Source organism: Nannobrachium achirus (assembly GCF_963921795.1).
Source record: "Nannobrachium achirus genome assembly, chromosome: 15".
Lineage (NCBI taxonomy): Eukaryota > Metazoa > Chordata > Actinopteri > Myctophiformes > Myctophidae > Nannobrachium > Nannobrachium achirus.
The window spans coordinates 2,435,737-2,463,279 of NC_137822.1; the positions used below are offsets into that span (position 1 = coordinate 2,435,737).

The 27,543-nt window shown below is 44.0% G+C and overlaps 1 protein-coding gene across 1 annotated transcript in view; it reads right to left on the reverse strand.

Moving 5' to 3' along the window:
• Positions 1 to 27,543, reverse strand: part of vcanb (versican b) — a gene marked incomplete at both ends in the record, with an annotated part of 67,075 nt that overhangs the window by 10,460 nt on the left and 29,072 nt on the right. The window contains 6 exons of the mRNA XM_080742857.1: positions 9,053 to 9,166; positions 9,980 to 10,093; positions 12,275 to 13,541; positions 15,280 to 15,485; positions 24,996 to 25,518; positions 26,253 to 26,713. Of these exons, the coding sequence (XP_080598983.1) occupies positions 9,053 to 9,166; positions 9,980 to 10,093; positions 12,275 to 13,541; positions 15,280 to 15,485; positions 24,996 to 25,518; positions 26,253 to 26,713 (2,685 nt within the window). The remainder of the gene's footprint in view (positions 1 to 9,052; positions 9,167 to 9,979; positions 10,094 to 12,274; positions 13,542 to 15,279; positions 15,486 to 24,995; positions 25,519 to 26,252; positions 26,714 to 27,543) is intronic.

Below are 27,543 nucleotides of genomic sequence, written 5' to 3' on the forward strand. Positions count from 1 at the left end.
ATGGCTTTAATTAACCTCCACAACCCTCACTGTCTGCGTCCCAAGATAGCCGATCTACAAGCCCTACAAAAGCGCCGTCACAATGCCACGGACATGGACGGTATTTCCGAAGACAACAGAGTAGGTATACTGCATAATCCTGAAAGGTTTAATACACAAACTATTGGATTTAAGCGACAATAAAATCTCACAACTGAAAATGTTTGTATGACCAAGTCCTAATAAACCAAGTCCTAATATCGTTAGCCTCAGAGCTTCCATCATCTTTTCAAGTATTTTTGAAATAAATTATTATTTTTGAATGTAACAAGCATTCTGATGGAGGACATAGTCATAGGCAATAAGGCAGGGATAATCAGCAGTGTTAGGAGAGTAGAGTTAGTCAGAAATAAGTAAAGGCAGATAACTGTAACAGAAAACAGCAAAATGAGCTGTTTTCTCATGACTGCCTAGGTCAACTAGATGACTTAAAGCTATACTGTGTAAGATGCTCAACTAGTGGTCAGTAGCCCTATAGCAAACCGCGGTCGCGTTCGCGTCTTTCGCCCGTTTTTCGTACCTTCACACCCCCGCGTCTGCCTCCACAACGCCGAGAGCTATCTTTAGAGGGGTCCCTGGTTCCTGTGCGTTCAGGCATTCCGGAGAAACGGACTACTTCACCCTGCCTGGTAGGCGAGATTACCTTTTGAGTAAAGAGACACACGGGCGACTACAAATATGGCGACCCCACTTCAAGATGCGCTGTGATTGGCCGGCAGTGTATAACCCTCGCTGTGATTGGCCGGTAGTGTGATGACGTAATTTGGCCGGGAAATCCCGCCCCTGTCACGGCTTAGTAGAAAACATATAAAGAGAAGGCTTCAGAAGCTGAAAATAACGGAGTGGGGGTTCTAAAACTTTAGCGATTTAACAGTTAGGACAATTTTAAGATTTGTTTTATACAAAAAGTTACATGGTATAACTTTAAGGGCCATTCACACTGAGCAATATAACTAAACTATAAAAAGTATAGTTTTAAAAATCGTACAAATATACAAGTCATAGTCATAGTTATCGTGCCTGGTGGGAATGCTACTTTACACCTCATCTGCCCTGCACGCGAGCTACGCGACGCCCTGCGAAATACTGTCCGCATTTGGAGCGTCGGACATTGCCTTGCGACGTTAGCCTGAACCAATCAAATAAATAAATAATGATATAAAGTGTTTGGGGGGCGGGACATGGCCATTCACCTCTATGGACATCGCCGCGAAACCTCGCTCAAATAGAGGCTCCGCGAGCGAAAACGGGAGGTGTGGAAGACGTCGCGGCACGACACATTGTTGCTCGCGGTAGGGCAGGAGGACGTCCTCATTGAAACAAATGTATGTTAAAGAGATTTCATCGCTCGCGTCGCATCGCGGGCAGTGCGGATGAGCTGTGAGGCAGATAGTGATTTTTGGAGCTGTGTGGAACACAAGCTCCCTATACGTGGCCGTGTGTGTGTCCGTCCGTGTCTGTCTGTCTGTCTGTCTGTCTGTCTGTCTGTATGTAGCCTCAAAGTTTGGCACGCTACTCCTCCCACAGTTTTTGCACCACACACTCGCGCCATATGTCAAATCGACCGGCTTACTCAGGAATCGTCTGCTAGTAACTTGCTAAGAGAAAGGTTCTATAGTTTAATTGATATTAATTTATTAGTGAATTAATTTTCCCCATTGACTTATAATGGGAATTGCAAAAACTCACATTCAAGTATTTTTCTCTCGTAAACCATAGGAGCTACAGTCTCAAACCTCGGAGAGGAGATTCATAATGATTTTAAGAATGAATCCAAAAAAAATTACATCACTCGGCCTCATGGTGGCGCTATAACGGCCCACTTTGCGTTTTGCCCCGTAACTCTTGAACTGTAGATCGGAAAATTAAAATTATTTTTTCCCTGGATTCCTTGGGTCAAGACGCATCTCCCCATATAGGCCACGCCCATTTGCGCCAGGATAGATTTTCCGCCATCTTGAATTTTCTCCAAAACACACTTTTTGCACCTTTTCCTACATATTTTCTTCAAATGTCACAAAAATCGGTACACATGATCCTGGGTGACCAGAGAGGTGCTACACACACACACACACACACACACACACACACACACACACACACACACACACACACACACACAGCTCCACTTCGAACAGAGGTTCGATTTTTCATTTCCTCTTTCCTGAAAAACTTAAAAATATGACTAAAGGCTAATACACACTGCAAGATATTTGCTCCGATTATACTGTCGCCGATCATTTTTGGTGCTCGCTGACAAAACATCTTTCAGTACAAGCTTATACTGTATGTCTGACCAGTATAGTAGTGGTTCCCAAACTTTTTAGCTTGAGACAAAAGATAAATTAGTTTGCCCGGGACCCAAACTAGCGAAAACAACAGATCTACAATAGCAAAATATAAGACTTGGCTCGTCGAGATTTTGCTCGCTGCATGTGAAAGCCTCTGCAACAAGATCATTGCGTGATTCCAGCACTCAGCAAGAGCTTCCTGAGCGTTTCTGAATACCTATCAGGTTAGATATTTGGCTCTGTCGCAGACTGGGCTGTGAGAAGCACTGCGAGAAGCATCAGTTTCAACCAGTGAGAGAACAGTACCAGCCGATCCTCCTTTCCTTGGGTCCATGTGTTGTGTTGTGAATCAAACCCAAAACAAACACTGGAGACAATAACAGCATGGCCACAAAGACAGCAACGCAGGAAACAAAATAACACATGGACCCAAGAAAAGAAGGATGGACTGGTTGACATCTGGCAGAGACATGATCCTCAGTTTATTGTTCCAACTCTATTCTCTGGTTCTAACTGAGTTTCACACAAACTCACAGCAGCGCACTGGGCACACAGTGAAACATCCCTCTCAACCAATCCCTGAGCTTCACGCGGCTAATGTCGAGTTCCCAACAGGGACCTGCTGGCCATTGGGAAAAGCGTGACAACTCCCGAACGGCCGGTTCATTCCCGGCCGGTCCAGGCCGGCCATTAGGAAAAAAATAAAAATAAAATGTCGGCCTTCGTTCCATTTTGGGGGCTAGGCGGCCAACAAAGTAAATCGTCACAACGCCTTGCGGTGCGAGGCGTTGTGTGCTTGTAGATCGGCTGTTTTCTCTAGTTTAAATCATTTTTAAAATGATAAATACAAAACAAACGGTTTTGGACATACAAGGTTTCCACCCGACAACGACGAAATATAACTCATGTACAGTAGTTGGCCCACTGGCTTGTCACTTGTCATGATCTGAAATGGCAAATCTTTGAGTAGCAGCAGCGCTATAGAGAGAGATCTCTCTCTATATAGCATGCAATGAGGGCCTCTCAAACTCTTTTTCCCGGGCTGAATCAGGGGCCCAGCACGTCCCTGGTTCCCAACAACACTCCCTCTCATTGGTCAGAAGCTGGGCTACAACTCGGCTATAAGTCGTGTGAAATGTTTTGCAATGTGTGACGCCTTCTCTGTGAATCGTGTTGGGAAAACCACAAGGACATTATGACAGCCCATTTCAAGAAAGACTTTAACGACACCCCTTGTGGTGTGTTCCTGCCTTTGGGCAAATATGAGGCTAACCATATGTGATATGTGAAACGGTGTGAAAGGAGCCCCCCACACTGGTGCTGTTCCCTAAACTATTAACACAATATGATATGATATTATGATGTTTTAGTAATATTGCTCTACATGCTGCCTGGAAATCTCAGTTGGAACTGTTACCCCCGCGACCCGATTCGGGATAAGCGGTTGAAGATGGATGGATGGATACTGCCAACCAGGTGAAGGAATCACAGATTGAGGCTTTAACCTTTGCTTTTATATGAAATATCTGAGACTTTGGCAGTTTGAACACTACACATGCTCTAGTCTTACAATGATAACCGAAAATAGCCTATTTACAAGCAGCGGGTCACAGACGCATTGAGAGCTTGTACTGTATAGGCTATTTTCGGTTTCTGTGGATTGGAATCCAAACGACTGAGATCAGTCGTGGCGACTGAGAACTTCTAATCCAAGCAAACTACTCTAAACTTCATAAGCATGGCTCCCTCGCATTGTTAGGTTCGGTCAACAATGCATGTTTTGTATCAGCGTGCGGGGGTTTCAGAATAAAGGTGCTTTTATGCCAAGACAATCCGTGATGGAAAGTTTTCTTTTTTTTCTTCTTCTCCTTCTTCTTCTATTGAGGCCCTGAGGGCTGCAGCTATCATCAAACCTAATAACTCAAGCATGCATGCACCCACTTTTGGAAGGTTAGCCGAGGACGCGGCAATGCCCCCATTGATAAAATGTATACACCGTTTTTTAGCCAAGGCTGGCCAAAAAGTCCCCCTGGCCCTAAGTGCAGCTAGATTATGTGCTTGTCGAGAGAGAAAACCCAAACCATGATTCTTGTTTCTGTCTCTCTTGGGGGACGTTAGCGGGGGGGGGGGGGGGGGGGGGGAAGCCCAGCATTGCATTAAACCCATTTAGGCCTAAAATGAGTGGATGCTTTAACTCTTAAAAAATAGCAGATATACAAGCTCACAGCGCGGCACTCGGTGCCGCGCTGTGAGCTCTGTAGATCTGCTATTTTTGAAAAATCGTGAAAATTTGAATTTTGACCCGATACTATAAGTGTCTTTTGAATCCTTCTAAGGTTTTTTTTTTTAAACCTATGTTTCTATGTCAGCAATCTGGCCAGCCATCGTCAAAGAAAAGGTCCTTTTCACTTAACTGGAGCTCAGTTAGTCTGTTCTTGAGAGACTACTATGTCAGTGGTTCTCAAACCTTTTCATGTGAAGGACCCCCAAAATGATATCTATTTGGCCACGGACCCCCATCTCAAAATATTTAGTTCCAGGGACCACCCAGAAGCAAAATTTGAGTTACAAACGTTCGCTTTGAAAATACATAATTCAAAGATTTGCACAAATTTTCACGACTTTTTCAAAAGATCTACAAGCTCACAGCGCAGCACTCGGTGCCGCGCTGTGAGCTTGTATATCTGCTATTTTTCACTGGTTAAAGAAGCATTCAATAATTCTAGGCCTAAATGGGTTAACAACACGGCTTCATCTTGAATGATGAAAGAGAAGCTTGGCTTAGTCAAAGAAAGTCAGCATTTAGTTGGGTTCTTGTGTAACACACAGGCACAGCTGCAATAGCTTGCTCTCACACACACACACAAAAAATAATGGGGTTGATTCTCTCGTTCCCTCCTTCTCCCCCTCTGGCATACTAAAGAATGGGAATGAGTGCAGCTGTAGTGTCTTTCACTGTTTGGTCCTCTTTCTTACTACTGTGTAATGGAACTGAATGTTACATTACACATTATGTCTGAATGGGAGTTTGCTCTGTTTCTGTGTGTGTGTGTGTGTGTGTGTGTGTGTGTGTGTGTGTGTGTGTGTGTGTGCGTGTGCGTGTGCGTGTGTGTGTGTGTGTGTGTGTGTGTGTCTCAACATTGTGTTTGTCCGTCCATGATACTGCGTGGGTGCAAGAGACTGGCATATTACCCCAGGACACTGGCGCGAGTGCCCGGTCGCCCGCACGCGCACGCACGCACTCACGTTTATAACTTCAGGAGTCTTTTTTTTGTTGTATACACACAACAACATGTTCTTGTTGTTGTTGTTTCAAAAATGTTACTCAACTTCATTTCTAGGAAGTGACCCCACGGGACCGATGGTTTTGATTATTGATTCATGAATTGGGGCCACGTAGCAGCCCTTTTTTTTAGAATGTGAAAAAAATGATGTAACGATTAATGTAGAATGTAGAAGCGTGGTGGTGATATGGACGTGTGGACCAGAGGCGTCAATTGGGTATGGCAAGCTATGGCAGCTGCCATACCTTGGCTACAGGGGAAAATAATAAAATGTACTGTAATCGTGCCTGTTGCTAAGGTATGGCAACATGACTGGTGTCGCGCGCGTGCAAGACACCAGTCATGTTGCCATACCTTAGCTTTTTCTGAACTGACGCCGCTGGTGTGGACATTCACAAACAGACACAATCCTTGGATTCTTTTCCAGCCTGTGTTCTCCTCTAGGGAGTGACATCATGAATGTATTGTATTTACAGTATGTATGTATGTGGTGCCAAGTCATCAGTCTAGTATGAATTAGGGGGGAAAAAGCAAAGCTGCACAGATGCGTCATTGTCACATGCAAAATGTGGTTTTAAAAATGCACATGTTAACAGCACAATAAAAGAGGGTGGTGCGCGTGTGTGTGTGTGTGTGTGTGTGTGTGTGTGTGTGTGTGTGTGTGTGTGTGTGTGTGTGTGTGTGTGTGTGTGTGTGTGTGTGTGTGACTGTGTACCCTACATACTGTCAGACAGATCCAGCCTCACCTACTTTATGAGAATTGGGGGCACTGACAGCATTTCAGTTCATTTTCCTTGCATCAGCATTCGTCATAATAATAGCACACTAGTGCAGGAGACTGTAGATTTATTTCACCAATTAAGCCCAGCTATTTTATACTTCGTCCAGTCGGAGCGATGCATAATGCATTGTAAGCTTGTAGACTGGCTTGTAGCTTGTCGATTTCCGAACGATTTTGACACATTTTTTAAACATTCGCCTGTGACGTTTAAGGCGGTTTAAAGCAGAATAAAAACACGTCAGCAGATTCTTTACTTTTCGTTATGCACAATAAGCCCATTCAAGCATGACATATCGTTGCTGTCGGGCAGACACCTTGTATCACCATATATATTTGTTATGATTTCTTTCTTAATTAATATTCATGCGACACTTCTTCGTCATACTAAAGTGTCACACAAAAGTACCAAAAACAGCAAGATCTGCAAGCATAAAAGCTTGTAGATCTGCAGTTCTTTTCTAGTTTTCAATTTCAATCCTGAAAAGTAACAGTTTCGAACATAGGTGGTTTCCACCCGACAGCGATGATGTCGTCTCTGTGGAAAACATCCAAAAACTGCCACTTTTCAAGATTCAAATTCAAACACGGCGAAAGTAGCAGATCTACAAGCTCGAGCTGGCAGATGTACTACTTTCGTGTGGGGCGTTCATTTACGAAAACAACAGAAAGCGTTAGAATATGGAGATAAGGGGTTTCTGCCTGGGAGCAACAACATAATCGTCACATGGATTCATGGGCAGCAGCGCAAACATTCTCCCACACTCATAGTCCGGTCTGTCCATTACTGCCGTAGGCTCCATTTGAGTCCTGCTCTTTTCCAGCTGTCCATGATAACATCTGCATGTCATTTCTACATTTTTCATTCCGGCAAAAAGACATATTAGTGCATGAATAAGTTACCTTTTTGCAGGCCTACTTATATGAACGTTTATGTGAACACGTTGGTAGGATGCGTATATAATATAATCTATGGCCAAGCGTAGTAAAACAAGTGTGTGAGAACAGTAAAGCAAATGAAATGGAAGAAGATGTTAAAGATCATACAGTAGCTTAAGACCGGGAATGCATCTGTGTCACGTAACCACTTTAACCATTGTTTTTTATACTTTGGCTATTCAAAAATAGCTGATCTACAAGCTCATAGCGCGGCACCGAGTGCCGCGCTATGAGCTTGTAGTTCTGCTATTTTTGAAAAAACATTTCTGCAAATCTTTGAATATATATTCTTTTAAAGTGAACATTTTTAACTCAAATCTTTGCTTCATGGGGGTCCCTGGAACAAACTATTTTCAGATGGGGGTCCAACGTCAAATATGTATAATTCTAGGGGTCCTTGATATTAAAAACTTTGAGCACCACTGATCATAGAAACATACGTTTCACAGAAAGCCGTCAGGATTTAAAAGACATGTTTTAGGTATTTTCAGCTTGTGATAATATTTATTTTCAGCTTGTGATAATAACATGCATAGAAGAACTTGTCTCAATGGGTCTGGGTCTGATGCTCAGTTCAAACTACATCCCGTCTGACTTCTCTCTTGAGAGCTAAAACATGGCGTTGTGCTGACATTTTAGTCAAGAGAGGGTATCTTCTTGTCGTGACTGTTTTAAAACATCTTTTCAACACCTTAGCGGAACGACGACGGCTCCCCTTCCTGCAATGCCTTTCATGTCGTTATTTTTAGACCAAACACGGTTTAAAACAATGTTTATTGTTTGACAGCTCTAATGGGTATGTGCGTCTTCTCACAGAAACTCTAGTCTACAGCCCCAAACATGGTCATTTCCCCCAAACATGGTCATTTCCCCAGCCAAAGAATAACATGCAAGCGTGTACAGGACATTCTGCTGGAGTTGTCATACTTTTTTTCCCCAAGTAACATCGGATCTGCAACTGCACACACAACCGGCCAAGGAGGACCACCGTTGGATATTATTTTGTCCTAAGGAGCATATCGTCACTGTCGGGCAGAATCCTCGTATCTCCAAGTTTCAAATTTGTAAGTTTTTTTCGCGAAGTAAAGCCCTGCTTCATCAGACAAGGCCGTCGCACAGAAGCAGTGAAAACAGCAGATCTACAAGCTTGTAGATCGGCAGTTTTCACTAGTTTATTCGATTTTTTAAATGATAAATACAAAACAAACGGTTTTGGACATACAAGGTTTCCACCCGACAACGACGATATGAGGATATTGTCTAAATGTCCACACCTCACTTTAGGTAGTACTGGTTAGAGTTAGAGTGAAATTAAGAACCCCAATGACTGTAAAGCTCCACAATAAGCTTTTGGAGTCTCATCCACAGATGGAGATAAAACCGAAATGAAGGGATTGGCTGGAGCCAATCCCTTCATGGAGCCATGAAGGGATTGGCTGGTTTCCTACATTATCAAAAAGAACAGTGTCCACACACTGTAATGCCTAACGTATACTTCATTGTACACTGTGCCACAAACTGCTGATCTACTAATCTCTATTCTCTAGCCGCAGAATCTGTCAGCACCACTGCCCTGAACATGTAGTGTTGTTGTTAGTAGGAATGAACACAGAAGAACCCGGGAGGTAACCTCGCCCACCAGACTTTCTGGGGGAAAGCCTGGTGTTCGTTCACAACTGGCCGTTTTATGACATGTTTGGTCTGTTGATACATAAGCTCACCTTTTTCACAGAGCTCTCCTCCGTAGCTGGGCAGACACAGGCAGCTGAAGGAGTTTACCCCATCCACGCAGGTGGCTCCGTTATGACAAGGGTTCGACTGGCATTCGTCAATGTCTGCACGCACCCATGCACACAAACGACACACACACAACAATAAACTCTCCATTATTCCTTAGCTTGGTTGCCACTATTATCAATAACCGTGCTTGATTTATACTTTGTTGTACATTGTCGTGTGATGAATACGTCTGATCTACAAGCTCACAAGGCGACGCAGAGCTATTTTCGGTGGGACGAATCTGAGTGAATATATTTCTGCGCGTGAACAATTTGCGATCTATAATCAAGCCATTCAGCAGACTTAGCAGACATTTGGCAGATTAAACACATACATCAAATGCAGAGGAGACAGTGTGTAGTGCCTCGGTAAAAGAGGAACAGGTAAATCAAGAACCTAGCTTCAGTCTAAACAATATAGTGTCAAAGTAATAATCTGTCCATAGCATACAAATATATATACTGTATCTGTACACTGTAGTATACCAGTCAGATAAACAATGGACCTAACTTTTGAACTTTGTGATGGTCAAGAAAAACAAGCTTAAGTGGTACCAACAACACTACTTGAGACTTGACTCGTACTTGCCCGTCAAAGATTTGACTCGGACTCAAGCTCAAAGTCTTGTGAACAATATTTATTTAATTTATTTTATTTGAGGCATTAATGAATGACACGCCCGACATCATTGTCCTTTCCTTGTCTCGTGCAAAAGAATCTCAGGTGCGCAAGAGACCCGTGACTCGACTCGGACTCGTGGCCAAATACTCAAGACTCGACTTGGACTCGATCCTCAAAGACTCAAGTCTCGACGCATGGGCATCTCTGGTGTGTGCATGCGTGTGTGTTTGTGTGTGTGATGAGCGTACCTGTATCACAGTAGCGTCCGGTGTATCCAGGTGCACACGCACAGATACTCGTTGCTCCTTTCTTGTAGCAGGTAGCTCCATTCTGACACACGTTGACCGAGCATGGCAGGAGATCTGTACCATGGGCAAAATGCACGTGCAAAAACAACACATTCAAATCACTACAGTGTAAGATATGGTTTACTTCACTCACTGCATTGCTGATGCCTTGCTAGACAGATCCAAATGTGGTATATTTCATCACTGTGTTGAATGCTTCAATATATCAAACCCACTCTCATGACTACATGTCATTACTTGTCCTCATGGGTCAACAACACCAAAGTAGGTAAGACAGCCTTCAGATTTTGCACTACCTGGAACACATTTTAAATATTGAAGCCATGATTTCTTTCTTTTTTTTCCCAGGCCGCAGCACAAGATTGCAAACCAGCCTATTTTTGCCAAATGTACGCGTTCCATTTGTACACTAGTCTTTTAACATTTATTTTATAATATAAACTGGGGTCTCAGCGCTATAAATGCCATTAAATGGGGGTCAGTAGCCTAGTGCAGTGTTTCTCAATCTTTTTTGGAGTACCCCCTTTTGCTGAATTTTGAATCCAAGTACCCCTTTTACGCGACAACACATTTTCCCAACTGCAATTAAACCCATAACTAGCGGTATATGATAACCACCCTTTTCAAGAATATAACATCACAACAAATAAAAAAGCGAGTGAGAGTTTCAACATTGTGGCCATAACATTTCAGTCCAGTTGTCATGTCAATAACTTACATTCAAACAACATTCAAACACATACCAGTTGCCTGGTGGTAGCCTACCATTTAATTTGGGTTGGCAACTATCAGGCTCACAACAAGTTTCTCCAAGTGTCATCATTAAACACAACAGTAAATGTTGTTTCTCCTTCTAATTCAATTGTAGTCAATTATTTAACTATGAATAATATTATCATGATACTTCTATTTTTCTTTTGGGGGGCATTATCTTGAGTACCCCCTCCAGTACCTCCGCGTACCCCTAGGGGTACACGTACCCCCATTTGAGAAACACTGGCCTAGTGCATGTCAAACGGGGGTTCCTTAAAATGCTTGAGAATCACTGCTAGCTAGATATTATATGCCCCCGTGGTATTGAAAATGGTATTCAATATTGATATGTTTTTAAATATCTTATAGGAATCCGGTATCGTGACAACACTAGATGTTAGAGGGGCGGTCCTACTGTGACTGAATGGGTACATTAATCAGAGGGTCGCCAGTTCGTCCCCCCCAGATGATGTGTTGAAGTGTCCCTGTGCAAAGACACTTCACCCACCCTAACTGCTCCCCATGGGTGCTGTATTAATAGCACCCACTGCAGCTAACAGTTGGAGCCAGGGGGAAATGCTGAGTGCAGAGGGACATCATTTCACATACAGTATGTGAAAAATGTACAGTGACAAATACCCCCCAAGCAACCAAACGGGAATACATTTATTTTCTTTGTTTTATGGTTGTTTGTGCAGTTAGTTGGGCGTTGTTCTGTGTCTTAAAGTGGAACACAATGGAAACAAACCCTTTTTTTTGTGTATAATCTATGTTGGTGTTTTCTAAATGCTGGCATTGTTGTGATTTTCTGGCCTACATCTGGCCTACATCTTGGCACAAAGCGCTCAAAGTTTGTTGTACGCCCAGGATTGGTCAAGCTTCGCCGGACGTTTAATGAAATGAACTCACAAACAGCACCGCTCACTACACACTAGGTGTGATTTTTTTCTTTTCATTTCTATACAGCCAATAAAAGCATTGTATTCTATTATCATTATATATAGAGCAACAAAGTCATGACGTGACTCGCTCATCCCCGGTTCACGGAAGTAATTTCTCTATGGAGAATAACATTGGGTCAACTTAAATCGTCTCATATAAGCATTGTGGTCCAAAAATAAACAAACGGTCTCCGCAATATTGTCGGGGAGGTGGCTCTGTATGGTTTATGATAGTCAGTCACTCATATTTGATACAGTCTGTTTCTAGCGAAAATGTAACTAATTCGGCGACAGTAACAGTAGCATTTTCTCAGTTGATTCTTCATATCCATATGAGTCAAACCGCTGAGATAATTTGTTTTTGTTAGGAACACGGTTCTTATATGACGCGATATGAAAAAAGTCTATGGCAATTCAGAATGGGGTAAAAAAAACACGAACCAGGTAGGATGTGTAAATTACGTCAAACTTCACTGCTCTAATAGTCATTGTTCTTAGTGTTGGTGGCGCCTAAGGCTGTACCCTTGGAATACACACATACCTCTGACATTCACAGCAGTGGCCTCCATGGAGTAGATGGTGTCAGAGCTGTTGTGCGGTCGCTCCGTGCCCTGAACTTCGGCAGGCACCTGGGGAACCGACTCCAAGAAGGGGGGAGGGTCTTCGTAGTCTACAGACTCCTCTGGGAACGGGGAAGGGGTGGTGGGAGCCGGGAGGGCGGGGGTCAGGTCCCGTAAAGGGACGGCACGGGTGGTGCTGCTGCTGGCGCGGTCGCTGAGGGACGTGGGAGACGGAGTGGAAAGAGTTTGTCGGGCCGCGGAAGAAGCGCTTCCGTCGGACTGCGTGGCCTGATGAAGCGTGGTGGAGTGTGAGGCGGGCTCTTTACGGGGCGTCGTCGGAACGGTCGAGTACAAAGGCTCTTTGAAACCGTCCTTGGGAGCTGTGGTACGCTCCTTGTCGTGCGTGGCAGCGAGCGCGGGATGCGTCGTGTCTTGGCGCGTGGTGTGCTGTCGCTGGGTTTGGTCCTTGGTCGCCGCGCTGACGCGTGCGGCGTGTGTGGTGGTGGTGCGGTGGTCTTCACCGGCTCCAGGGGCCACGGCCGGTACAACGGTAGTGGTGGTGACCTCTTCGCCGAGAGGCGAGGAGGAGTCGCCGGACACCTCCTGCTGCCCGGAGGTCTCTCCTCCTTCTCTCCCCGAGCCGGTCTCTCGCGCTCCGTCGTCCTCGGCGGGGTCTTTGGGGGAGGGGAGCTGTCCTCCCGGGCCCGGGGTGACGCGAGGCTGCTCTGGACGGGCTACGGTAGAAGGGGGTTGAGGACTCGTGAGTCTGGGGGTCTCCGGTGGATAAACGGCATCCATCCCGGAAGCCTCGTCCTCCGCCGACGTGGACCCTTCGAAGTCGCCCGTCTCCGGCTGGGGCTCGGCGGGGAAGACTCTGGGCGTGTCCTCCGTGAAGCCGGACGGGGCGTCCACCCCCCCGATTTCAGTTTCGTCGGTCACCACGGCGGATAGGACCTCCTCGTCCACGGGACCCTCCTCGTCCCCCTCGTGATGGTGGGTTAGGGGGGTAGTGGGGCGCAGGGGGCCCGAGGTGGTGTGGGATGGGGGTGTGAACGCCGCGCCCGTGGAGTCTGGGACGGTCTCGCTGGTGGTGTCCTCGTGGATTAGTATGCTTTCGTAGTCAAACGTGGAGGTGATCTCCACTACTGTTGCATCCTCCTCCCCCTCCCTCTCTCCTAGTGGGCCAGGAGTAGCCGTCTCAAACACGTCTCCTCTGGCCTCCTCCGGGATCTCTGGCTCTAATGTCACCTGGAAACAATCAGACACCAAGGAACCATATTTTTGGGGGTCCTTGACATAAAAAGGTTTGAGAAGTTACCACTGATCATAGAAGCAGATTTTTTTTTTTTTTTTCAGAAACCTCAGAAGGATTTAGAAGACATTTGTAGAATCGGCCTCAGGTCTTAAAGGGGTCATGACATAAAAAAGAAAAAGAAAAAAAAGAAAAGAAAAATCACCTTTGATGTTCATAGACGGGTTTCTTGTTTACAAACATTGAGACTAAATGCACAGGTGACTGTATCATGTAATCAGTCCGTCCAATCCCCAAACCTGTTGTTTTGGGGAGCGCTGGTTAAGCCTGGTTTCATTGGCTAATTTTGGTACCGAATCAAACGTGACGTGGACCACAAACCCGTCTATTTCCACTGTGTTTGTATCGTTGCACCAATGCACCATTTACCATTTACCAGTTCAGCTGTTGCGTTCACCCTCACCTACAACCACATCCTCCGCTGGATGATGATGCGTTGGTCCAGAGGCAAATGAACCCACTTTTCTTTTTTATGTCATAACCCCTTTAAATAAAGGTATAAATACTTTACTTGAGTTACAAAAAGTTACTCATTATGCAGAATGTCCAGTTTCACAGTTTTCAAATGGATAAAATGGATACAAATCTTTTGAAAATAGCAGATCTACAAGCTCACAGGCCGAAATGTATTTAGGGGCTGAAGTGGTTAATGTATGTTTTGTGACAATAATCCAAAAAATATATATGTTTTTATGTGGCCACGCCCACCTGTATGCCTGGTTGTCAGGTGGGTGGTGACGCAGCTGGAGTTAGCCACACCCACAGTGTTGTTGGGTGGTAAAAAGGGGAGGGGATGATATTATTGCGACCGTCAGGTCGCAGTTACTATCAAAACCTCCACAAGCTGTCAGTCAGTCAATCTGTCCGTCACACGTCACGTCACACTTTTGCCCTACTCATATCTCTGCCACCGTTGGCCCTATCCATGCCAAACTTTGCAAACCACAACCTCCACCCATTTCATTTCTCACATGGCCCTTCTAGCGCCACCATGAGGCCGATTCTTGCAAAACACATTTTTGGACACTGCTCCTACAGATTTTGCCCTAAAATCACGCAAAGCTGTACACAGTATCTCTAAAGTCATGTCATCAACATGGATCTGTCCCATTTCCCATATTCCCTCCTGATTGGCTACCATTGCCTTCTAAAGTTTGTGTATGCGACATGACGGTCGCTTATCTTCCGATTAGGGAGTCTTACTGGTGAAGTCATTATATCAGTGTATTTCACACCTGGGGTTCTATTAGAGTAAAGTTAACTCCATGGACACATACAAAACAGAAAAAGTGCAAAACTATGGCACCACCTCTTTTATGGGTTAAATATCTAAAAATCACACTCGTGTGAACTGAGCGGTGGAGGCTGCGTGTGTGTGTGTGTGTGTGTGTATGTGTGTGTGTGCGTGCGTGCGTGCGTGCGTGCGTGCGTGCGTGAATGTGAGTATGAACAACAGCGCCCCTCCCTTAACATGCGTGGTCAGAAAAGGTACTGCAGGCTACATACAGACACGGACGGACGGACGGACGCATACATACATACCCACACACACGGCCACGTATAGCAGACGGTGTGACCACCGCTCAAATATCTATGTTTGGAAGGCGGCATGGAGAGAAGCAGTTCCAGGACAAACAGAGGTATGGAGAGGCCTTTCCCAGGGACAAACGGTACCTCATGTTTTCCATTGATGAAGCTGAGCGAGGGGGGCAGGGTGAAGGGGGCGGGCAGCACGCTGTCGGGCTCTCCGCTGGCCTCCCCGGTCAGCGCGGACATGTCCAGGAGCCTGATGGAGCCTCCTCCATCGCCTCCAGGCCCAGAGATCTGGATGCTGCCGGAGCCCAGTCCGGGCCCGCTCAAGATCTTCAGGATCTCATCCACTAGAATGCACACAATAGGGCTAGAATTATTGAATGCTTTAACCAGTGAAAAATAGCAGATATACAAGCTCACAGCGCGGCACCGAGTGCCGCGCTGCGAGCTTGTAGATCTGCTATTTTTGAAAAAAGTCGTGAAAATGTGTGCAAAGTCTTTGAATAGATGTATTTTCAAAGCGAATGTTTGCAACTAAAATTTTGCTTCTGGGTGGTCCCTGGAACTAGATATTTTGAGATGGGGGTCCGTGGCCAAATAAATATCATTTCGGGGGTCCTTCACATGAAGAGGTTTGAGAACCACTGACATACCACTGAGCTCCATTTAAGTGAAAAGGACCTTTTCTTTGACAATGGCTAGCCAGATTGCTGACATAGAAACATAGGTTTTTTCAAAGAATCTTAGAAGGATTCAAAAGACACTTATAGAATCGGGTCAAAATTCAAATTTTCAAGATTTTTTAAAAATAGCAGATCTACAAGCTCGCAGCGCGGCACTCGGTGCCGCGCTGTGAGCTTGTATCTGTTTTTCAATAGTTAAAGCATAAAATGGGTTAAAGCAATTATGACTAGGGCTGTCACGATTATGACATTTTTACTTGACGATTAATTGTCGCTCAAATAATTTACGATTTACGATTATTTAATTGTGTTTTTGTCGTTGACAATTACATTTCTGTTTGGCTCTTAAGCTTTGAAGTTGCATGTGGCAGATATGACACATGACCTGAATACACAAAGAAATTACTGACATATTTGACAGATTTATACTTTAAAAAGAACATTGATAGTGGAAATAGACGATCTACAAGCTCACAACGCGTCACGATGTGACGCGTTGTGAGCTTGTAGATCTGCCTTTTCCACTATTTTTGAAAATGATTGAAAATATATGAACATTTTTTCAACATGGAAACAATTATGACGATTATGACAAAATAATCGCGATTATATCGAATATTTCCGATTAGACGATTATGTAATAATTGTGACAGGCCTAATTATGAGATGCTGTTTTTACCAATCAGGACAAAGACTGTATTAAAATGTTAAAACTGAAAACTCCACTCCAGTGAGCGTTTTTTTCTCTCTGGTGTCTGTTGCCTTTTGACTTGCAAAAATAATATACCTAGATTCCTGTAGGTGTCGGAGTTCAGGCGCTTTCATAAATTCGTTATTCGTCGCCTCTTCGTCGCCTCTTTTGGAACGCAACAACCAAAGTGGTAAATGTTAAATGGTGCATTGGAACAATACAAACACAGTGGAAAGAAACAGCAACCACACCCTCCCCTGGACGATGATGCGTTCGTCCAGAGGTCAATGAAATCACTTTTCTGAGCCTAATTATATTTTTAAAAAAAAAGAAAGTTCATTTCTTGTGTGTGTAATTGAGGTCAGGAAACAAGAAAAGACAAAAAAGTACAGACCCCTGGGGGATCCCGGTCAACTAATAAGATCGTTTTTGAGTGGTTATACTAATAACTGCAGTGAGACGTCACGTAACACTAAGATAACACTGGCTTTTTTCCCCCTTCTCTCAGCTTCTTCATTTACATACAAGTATTATCTTCTGTCCATAAATCATGTAAGCGTTAATGTGCAAGAGCAGCTAACCACCTGACGGTTTACAAAACGGTTCAGAAATGTCCACCCAAGATCAGAGGTCAAGATCAGAGGTCAAAGGTCAAAACAGACAAGGGTGTGTTTGGGTCATGACGAGGGTGAGTCACGGCCAGCTGCGGAGCTAAACAGTGGCGTCAGTTCAGTAAAAGCTAAGGTATGGCAACATGACTACACCAGTCACATTGCCATACCTTAGTAACAGGCGTAATGAATTTATTTTAAGAAGTACATTTCATTTTTCCCCCCTGTAGCCAAGGTATGGCAGCTGCCATACCTTGCCATACCCAATTGACGCCTCTGGAGCTAAAACAAACTATGCACACGTCTCTTCATGAACGTCCCTAGCAGTGGGAGGAATTAATTGACAAAGCAACCAAATTGAGATAACAAAAAAGGGGTTAAAATAATCGACTGCTCTAAATTTGGGGGAAGGAAATTGTACAAAGACTGTCTATGGTAAACATGTAAGCTATACTTTATATAAAGTGTTAAAGTGCTAAAGTGTTGATGTAAGCACTAAACCTGAGATTAGATATGCCAGAGGCAAACAGTATACGTACAGTGTATATATACATGGTGCGATTGGATTGGCAGCTACTCAGTCATATGACGTTGCTCCTAAATATGTGTTATGCTATTGCTATAATAGTCCTCCGTTATAATATTATAATATACTGTAATGTGTGTGCCATCACAATCTAATCTCTAAAAAGATAGTTTATGGATGGAGTAACTTAAATATTTGTAAAGTGTGATTACAGCAGAAAACAGGGCTGAAGAAATGACTACTAAATAGGACATTATTTTAGAATGAACTCAGTTAAAACATTGTCTACTCTGCCCTTGCCAGGATTCGGAGCATTTTCACTAACCTATCATAGAATTAAAAAATAAAAATCATAGAATATTATGATCCACGCACCGATTGCTTTAAAACACGTACAGTATTAGAGTTTCGGATAATCAGAGGCCGTCGCGATAATCTGTTTCACAGTTATGGGGAGTTGAATGAGCTTGATTTCGCTTTCGTTTCCGGGAAAACAAGAAAGTATGACAAATCCAATACAATTGGGAGAGAATCACGTGACTTCCTTTCGCGGTCATGTGATCCCCTGCAAGGGGCGAGAGTTTAGCGAAGAGCACCAGCTATCATTAGGCCTAGAATTATTGAATGCTTTAACCAGTGAAAAATCGTAGATATACAAGCTCACAGCGCGGCACTTAGTGCCGCGCTGCGAGCTTGTAGATCTGCTATTTTTGAAAAAGTCGTGAAAATGTGTGCAAATCTTTGAATATATGTATTTTCAAAGCGAACGTTTGTAACTCAAATTTTGCTTCTGGGGGGGGGGGGGGGGTCCCCGGAACTAAATATTTTGAGATGGGGGTCCGTGGTCAAATACATATCATTTTGGGGGTCCTTCACATGAAAAGGTTTGAGAACCACTGACATAGTAGTCTCTCAAGAACAGACTAACTGAGCTCCAGTTAAGTGAAAAGGACCTTTTCTTTGACGATGGCTGGCCAGATTGCTGACATAGAAACATAGGTTTTTCAAAAAACCTTAGAAGGATTCAAAAGACACTTATAGAATCGGGTCAAAATTCTAATTTTCACGATTTTTCAAAAATAGCAGATCTACAAGCTCGCAGTGAGCTTGTATATCTGCTATTTTTCAATAGTTAAAGCATAAAATAATGATACACAATAATGTGTACCCGTTCTGAATGAGTTAAACAAAAAAAAAAACACACACACAAGTCAAATTATGTTTTTGGCGGTGTGGGCTTTGGAAAATACTATGTCAAATCGCTTCTTTGGCAGACTTCATCAGAAGACAACAACATATGCTGTGCACTCATTACAGTGAAACCTAATGTATTGTCCATCAGTGAGACTGAGTCCGCAAAGCATGATTTATACTTTGTAGAGTTGTGCCACAACGGAAAAAGCTGATCTGTGAACTTGTAGATTGTCTATAATGTTTTCGACATCAGTACTGCACAGCATAACACGCATACACAGACACACAGACACACAGATCTAGGGCATTAACGACTTTTGCAAGTCGACTCGACTCAGTAAAAAGTTGAGTTGAAGTCGACTTTATTGTTTGATGACGTCATCAAATCACACCAGTGTTGGGAAAGTTCACTTTAAAAACGAACTAGTTCAAGTTCAAGTTCAGAACTTCTAAAATGAACTAGTTCATTTCATAGTTCATAATTCTATATTTTGAACTAAAGTTCATGGTTCCCCAAAATGAACTAACTTAGTTCTTTTTCGTTCTTTTTTTAACCATAATTTTTTTATACTTTTGGCTATTCAAAAAAAAAAGAAAGAAAAAAAAAAGAAGAAAAACAATATATATAGGTCTATATATATATATGTATATATATATATATATATATATAAAAAATGTTTAGACGTTGCTGCATGCTATTATTTGTCAAAATTATTGACACAGCCCATATAGAACCACACACAGCAATAATTTCATCCAACTTAACATTGAGGTGCCCACAATATTTATGTGCCCACTGCCCAGTTCCCAGTCTTCCTGCACCCTTATTGTGAAGGGCTGAAGGCAGACGTTTCTAAACCTCGCGCACAGCATGTTTCCGCGTTGGTTAAAATAGCTGATCTACAAGCTCACGTTGTCTCGTAGATGCGACGCATTGTGAGCTTGCAGATCAGCTATTTTCGCCGTGCAACACACATAGGACAAAGTATAGTCAGGCTTGCGAGACATAACGAGGAGGAGATTCACAGTGCAGCTGCAGAGTGCAGACAGCACCGCATATCAACGTTCACGAGGAGCTGCGTGCAGTGCGTACTATTGAAGCATGTGAATGAAAAGAGAGACGAGAGGACAGACGACCGCGGAGGCGCGGACCGCCGCATGAACGGCCGACGAACGCCGACGAACGCCGACGAACGCCGTTCACGGGCGTCAAAATGACCGCGTTCGACAATATCGTTCATCAAGCGAAAACAATTACGTTCAGTTCACGTTCGCCCAAAATATGAACGTGTTCATGAACGATCGTTCTTTGAACGCGTTCGGGTACAACACTGCATCACACACGATCCCCCAAAATAATATGCGTTCAAAATATTATTTTGGGGCGTCCCCAGATGATTAACTTAATAGTCCGGGAGCCAAATGGTGATTTTTGGCTGAACGTGGATTCGCCTGTAAAAGTTTTTTTCTCAACTGATTCTTGTAGCTTGGGGTCACCTCTTAAGGATTCAAGATGATGACCAGTGATATCCATTGAGCATTTTTTATTATTAACCCCTTAATGCCTGAAACACAAGAAATCCACCCAGGAGGAAAATACCCAGAAAAAGATTTTTTTTCTGGGTATTTAAGGAGGATCTGAGGGGTCTAACTAGGGGTTTGTCATGATGCTGAATCCATTGCAGGCATTTGTTTTGCACAAAAAACATTCAGTGGGCTAGAAATGGCCTCAGAAAACAATACAGGTATGGGTGAGTATTCATGTTAGTCGGAGGCCTTAGGGTTTTTTTTCTCGTGCTAATCAGTCTAAAAGTGCAACATTTTGCACAGATGTAGCTCAGGGCATGCTCTAATGATTTAGCTAGGGCGCCCGAGTCTGCGACATTCGGGGTCGCCACAGCGGCCAAATCAAGTTGGGCTCCCATCGACTTTAGTGATGAAAAGTGATGAGTCAGAGTTTTGTGGGTGCTGTGGTGACCCCGAAGGTCGCCGACTCGGGCGCCCTAGCTAAATCATTAGAGCATGCCCTGAGCTACATCTGTGCAAAATTTTGCACTTTTAGACTGATTAGCACGAGAAAAAAAACCCTAAGGCCTCCGACTAACATGAATACTCACCCATACGTGCAGTGACGTCATTACATGCGCGTCCCGCGTCTCTGAAGCATTCACGTTGCCTAGAGACGCATTCACGTCAGTGTTCTGGGGTCCCATGGACGCATCGCCTCCATTGGAGTCCACGTTAAAATAATTTACCACATCGCGAAAAAAAAAATATTTTAAAAAGTCCACAGACGCCACCATTGTTCATGGGTGAAGGCATGCTACTGTACCCTACGTTAACACAAATGAAATCCGCGTAGAAAGTCTTAAAACAGACGATAGAACTAACAACAGTGTGTGTTTGGAATCCACCGACGTTATTTTGTGCGCCGTTCATGGTCACAGAATTCAATGGGTGCCTTAGTTTTAGCGTAGCACCGGGCCGCTCTCTGACCATAGTGGCACAGCGTGTTAGGTGATACACCAAGAAGGGTTCCCCCACCGAACGTGGGTTTGGCTTGTCGAGCCTGTTATCGGGTAAGCGTCACGTCATGGGCTGCTATAGCGGCCGGGGGCCGGGAGGTACAATGTGTCATCGATAGTTGTGTGCTTTGGAAGTGAATGCGTGCCGCGGAACAACGGTGGAAGGCGTGAAACACTAAAAAAGTTTGGTTACCTTTTTGAAAAGACAAGGGGAGAGCTAAATACAATGGGCTATATGCAGCACGGTTGTTACATCATGCTTGGGAGGGAACACTTCGACAATGCAGACGGAGCCAAGCACTTGTCCATAGTGCATCACATAAGACCCAAGTGCAATCAATAATAACTTTGCACGTCTGCGACTAGCTCTGGTCCATAGCGTTAGTGGAGTTCTCCTCCACTAACGCTATGGACCAGAGCGTAGTCTGAGACGAGTTGAAACAACTCCAACGCGGGCTGTTGAAGCAGCGCGACAACCGTTCTCTTCCACCCAAAGTACGTGGTGCTTGAAAATATGAATGATTCCATCGATAATAATCTGTTTGGGACACTCAAAATCACTGCCATAGAGTTATAATGTATCGCTCCGTGCGAATGAATCCGTAGCGTTGCCAGCGCGACTTCTTCTCAGTCTTCCGAAAATAGCAGATGTACAAGATCACAGCGCGGTGCGAGCAGACACGGTTTGAGCTTGTTGATTGGGTATTGTTTTTGTTGCGTGACACCGTTGTACTATGCATTATAAATTACACTGTTAAAGAGACGGTACACATTTAGTTTCTTCAAATATTTTCCAAAAATAAAAAGGTTGACTTGCCTTCTGTCTGTTAAAGTACTGTATTTGAAGGCCCTGGTCAAATGTATTTAATGGAAAAAATAGATATGCATTTACTGTAAAAAAAAAAAAAAAAAAAGGAGAGACATGAAAATGTTAGCCTATAGTTTATAGTATAGTTTTACAGTAGGCTATTATTATTAATTCATGAATAGTACTGTAATTATATATATATATATATATATATATTATTATATATATTATCATCATGTCTTTCCACAAAATAACAGAAAAAAGCTCAATAGTGGGCTCGATAAAAGCCCGGCTTGATAAGCAACATCGATAAGGTGCTCATTATCAATAAAAATTAACGAGCTCCATCCCTAGTGCTTCTTCATCTCAAGGTACTATTATAGTTTCATTGTTTCATTCGTTTTTGTATGTATTTTGTAAGATAAACAATGTAAATAACCATATAATAACCAATTCAAGTTAAATGCTGCACTTTGTCAAAAATGACATGACGCGTTGAATTTTTGTGGGACCCATAAAATATCCCTGGGACTCATCCGAAAGACCCTTCTTGGGTCCCGGGACTCATTACATTAAAAACCTATTAACATCACTTTACGTGTATTGTTTTCTGAGGCCATTTCTAGCCCACTGAATGTTTTTTGTGCAAAACAAATGCCTGCAATGGATTCAGCATCATGACAAATCCCTAGTTAGACCCCTCAGATCCTCCTTAAATACCCAGAAAAAAAATCTTTTTCTGGGTATTTTCCTCCTGGGTGGATTTCTTGTGTGTCAGGCATTAAGGGGTTAATAATAAAAAATGCTCAATGGATATCACTGGTCATCATCTTGAATCCTTAAGAGGTGACCCCAAGCTACAAGAATCAGTTGAGAAAAAAACTTTTACAGGCGAATCCACGTTCACCCCCACGGCTCCCGGACTATAATGTGAAACATTGTTTTCTCACTCAACTGTAAACAAACAAACATAAAGTTTAAGTGTATAGAGGGTATCTTCACATTTCTAAAGTGCCAATTTAAGGACTTTTTAATACCTCTAAAATGACAAATTAAACGTTGTCCAAATCGTCAAATATATAGAGGCAGAAATTGTGAAAATAGCCGATCTACATGCTCACAACGCCTCTGTAGATCCGCTATTTTCACAATAGAAAGTATTACTTTCGACTTTCTCTGGTGGGAGTCGACTTGTGTAATGAAGTCGACTAAGTCGACTTGTCGACTTTTTCGTTAGTGCCCTAACACACACACACACACGCACACGCGCACGCACGCGCGCACACACACACACACACACACACACACACACGTGCACAGGCACACGGGAGAGGAGATTTGTGTGTCTGTGACCGGCTGATGCTCTTTGACGCTTGTTAATGCAGATAATGAAGATAGCATCAAAGCCAATGCTTTTTTTTTTACATGTTAACCCTAGCTGTGTTCTAAACAAGAACGCATGTTTACAGTTGTTGCACGGAAATTAAGCACTTTTACATGAAAAGTATGGCCACGGGCCCATTGGGTTTCTGAAAATGTGGCCCTGCACTAAAACACTCAACATAAAACCAAACACAGCACAGCACGGCACACAGCATGACACAACACTTTGACAGACATGACACAGCAGAAATAGTTAGCAGCCAGAGCTCATAGAAAGATCAAATGAATGAGCCCATATCCCTTCATTGTACAGCAGTGGTTCTCAACCTTTTCAGGCCATGACATCCAAAATAATCATATTTTAACTGGGGTCCCCAGTTAAAATATGATTATTTTGCCCTGACGAGCACTAAGAGTTCTGGCGTTGTGAGCATGTAGATCGGCTATTTTCACAATTTCTGCCTCTAATATTTGACAATTTGGCCAATTTGTAATTTTGTCACTTTAGAAATGTGCAGATAACCTCTATACACTTAAACTTTATGTCGGTTTGTTTACTGTTGAGTGAGAAAACAATGTTGCACATTAAGTTAATCCTCTGGGGACCCCCCAAAATAAATTGGGGACCCGCCTGGGAGTCCCGACCCACAGGTTGAGAACCACTGTCCTAAAGCATGGAAAGGCCTACATAATGAATGAAGTGAGCACGTTTGTTATGATTTTGATGATCAGTCTTTGATACAGCTGTTCCTATGCTTTTGCGCCACGTAGCTTGCAGATCTGCTACCTTTGTTGCATTTGTGTGACGCTGTATGTAGTATGATCAAATAGGGCATTCATTCACAAATAAAAAGAAAACTTGTATCTCCAAATTTTCAAAAAGTCCAAAGTTACAAATGTGTATGTTTTTCCGTAAGGTAAAGCCATGCTTCACCATACACACAAAACTAGTGAAAATAGCAGATCTACAAGCACACATCGCGAGGCATGGTGTGCTTGTAGATCAGCCGTTTTCACTATTTCAAATCAGTTTTAAAATGTTAAATACAAAACAAACGGTTTTGGACATACAAGGTTTCCACCCGACAACAACCATATCGTCGCTGTCGGGCAGAAACCTCGTATCTCCCAAGTTTCAAATTTGTACATTTTTTTCGCAAAGTAAAGACCTGCTTCATCATACAAGGCCGTCGCACAAAAGTAGTGAAAACAGCCGATCTACAAGCACACAACGCCTCGCGGTGCGAGGCGTTGTGTGCTTGTAGATCGGCTGTTTTCACTAGTTTAAATCATTTCAAAAGTGATAAATACAAAACAAACGGTTTTGGACATACAAGGTTTCCACCCGACAACGACGATATGGAGATAAAGGTTTCTTCCCAACAGCGACAATATACAAGTAGCACAGGTATAGTCGCCCACCCAACAGCGCTTACCTGACTGGTTGGTGTCCAGGTTGTGCTGCAGATCCACAATGATGAGCTGAAAGGGCGCTTTCGACGACGACACGTCCTTCCCGGGAGGAACGGCGCCTGAGAGTAGTTCGAGGTCAAACGACCCCGGCCCGGGCTGGAACTCGGCCTGCGGCGCCACGGTAGTAGGAGGCAGAGTGCCGGGCTCCTCCTTGTAGACCACGGCGGGCTTCTGGCCGTGCTCCGCGTCGAGTCCCAGCCCCCCGGACCCCGTGTTCAGACCGTCCGGCGCCCAGGACCGCGTGGGGGTCTCCACCTGGTCCTCCTCCAGGAAGGTGGCGCTGGAGGACGGCGGCTCTCCGGCGGAGCTCCCCTCCCCGCTGGCGCTGCTGCTGCCCGATCCTCCTCCTCCCGGTCGCGCCGCGTCCCCCTCCTCCTCGTCTCCCCCGTGGGCGATGTCCAGGTGCGGCGGCGGCTGCGAGCGGGTGGTGGGCAGGGGAGGCAGCACCAGGACGTCCCCTCTGACCGGGTCCGGGACCGCAAAGAGCTTTGGTGTAGAGGGGAAAAAGAGACGACTGATTACAGAGGAAAGGTCAAGTTTATTAAGTATTGACACTGACAGTTCAAGTGGTTAAATATCTGAAAACACAAATTGACACGAATCCAAAATAGACTGAAGATTGTGCTGTCAAACGATGAAACTATATGGAATCTGGGGGTCCCTGCTTCATCTCTCTCTCAACTAAGGGGCCTGAAAACGTTGAAGACCCCTGAACTAGAGACATTTAAAGTGCTTCTTGAGGACACGCTACGTAGTGACTGTGCCTGCTTCGCGTAACAGTTATATCTTTGCATCTGTAACGTTGTACTGTGATTCGACTGCTTGTTGTTGTGTTGCTTGTGTTGTGTTTTATATGCTGTGATGATCAGGGCGTTCTTGAAAAAGAGAGCTTGCTTGCTCTCAATGGGCTCCCCTGAGTTCAAAATGTGTACAAATCTTTTCAAAAGTAGTAGATCTACAAGCTCACAATGCGATCGCGTCAAAGTGTGAGCTTGCAGATCGCCTATTTTCAAATGCCCGAGATGTATATTGTGGTTAATGTATGTTTTGTAATAATAACCAAAATCTACACAGTAATTCAAGTTTTCATATAATCGCAGCGTACAATATTTTGTATGAGATGTAGTGGAGCAAAAGTATTGTAAATTGGAAATACTCCAGTAAAAAGCACCTCAAAACTGCACTTAAATAAATGCAGTTAGTCACTTTGCACCACTGACCTTGGACAAGTCTTTAAAGTCCTCCAGGATGTAATCAGGGAACGGCGTGGTGGAGAACGACGACACCGGGGAGTCTAGACCAGGATCCGTGGCTGTGTCGAGGCCTGTGTGCTGCTGCTGCCTGGTCGCAGATGTGTAATCTGATCTCTGAGCGGTTGTGTGTGGTCTCTCTGTCGGCGGCGTGCCAGCTGTGTGATGTGGTCTCCCACCTGCCTCCGGTGCTGCGTGTGTGCCTGTGACTCTGTCTGCGGAAGTCGCCGTGCGGCCGGGCCGCTCGGTAGACGCGTGCAGAGGCCTCTGTGTTTGCTGCGGGGGATCGCCTCCCCCTGCTTGGACGGGCATTCCTTCGCGGTGCGTGGTGAGCGGGCCGCCAGTCGAGCTCGTGTCCACTAGGGTCCTCTCGGATGTGTGCGCGTCCGCGGACGCTGGCGGTGCGGTCGGAGTCACTTCTGGCTCGTTAGCTGTGGAGGGGAGAAGAGGACATTCAAGGTTCAAGGTTCAAGGTTGTACTTTATAATTACGTCTATTGTACAGGTGAATAAGAGTACACTTATTTGTTTTAAAGAGGTGGTGCCATAGTTTGTACTTTTTCAGTTTTGTATGTGTCTATGGAGTTAACATTACTCTAATAGACCCCTAGGTGTGGTTATAATATGCAAATATGTCTTCCTTGTGTATTTTTGGTTACTTCCTGAAATCTGAAAGCCTCTGAGTCAAAAGGCCCAGTTGAAATACACTGATATTATGACATCATAATATCATCCCCTCCCTTTTTACCATTCAACAACACAGTGGGTGTGGCTAACTTCAGCTGGGTCACCACCCATCTGACAACCAGGCATACCTAATGAGCAGGTGGGTGTGGCCACATAAAAACACAATTTTAACACTTTATGTACACTTTTTTGAAAAAAAAAAAAATAATAATAATAATAATAATAATAAGGGTAATAATCTTCCTCTAAGTATAATCATAATACCTGATAACTATGTTGTAGGGGGAAAAGAAATCAAGGCACAATGTATTTAACACTAAAATGATAAGATCATATCATGTGGATCTCGGGATTCCCACATGGAATGGCCTCAGGCCTCATGAGACCCGCCCCGTGACATCTGTCATCTATGACGTCACTCGTTTATGACATAGCTATGATGATGACGTACAGTATGACTCCAAATGTGGACAAGATTTCAGCCCTATCAACATTTTTCCTTCCATCCATTATTATGAGATTAAAGTCAAAGTACAAAACATGGGTGGAAAAAGATTGCAGAGGTACTGAGCTAT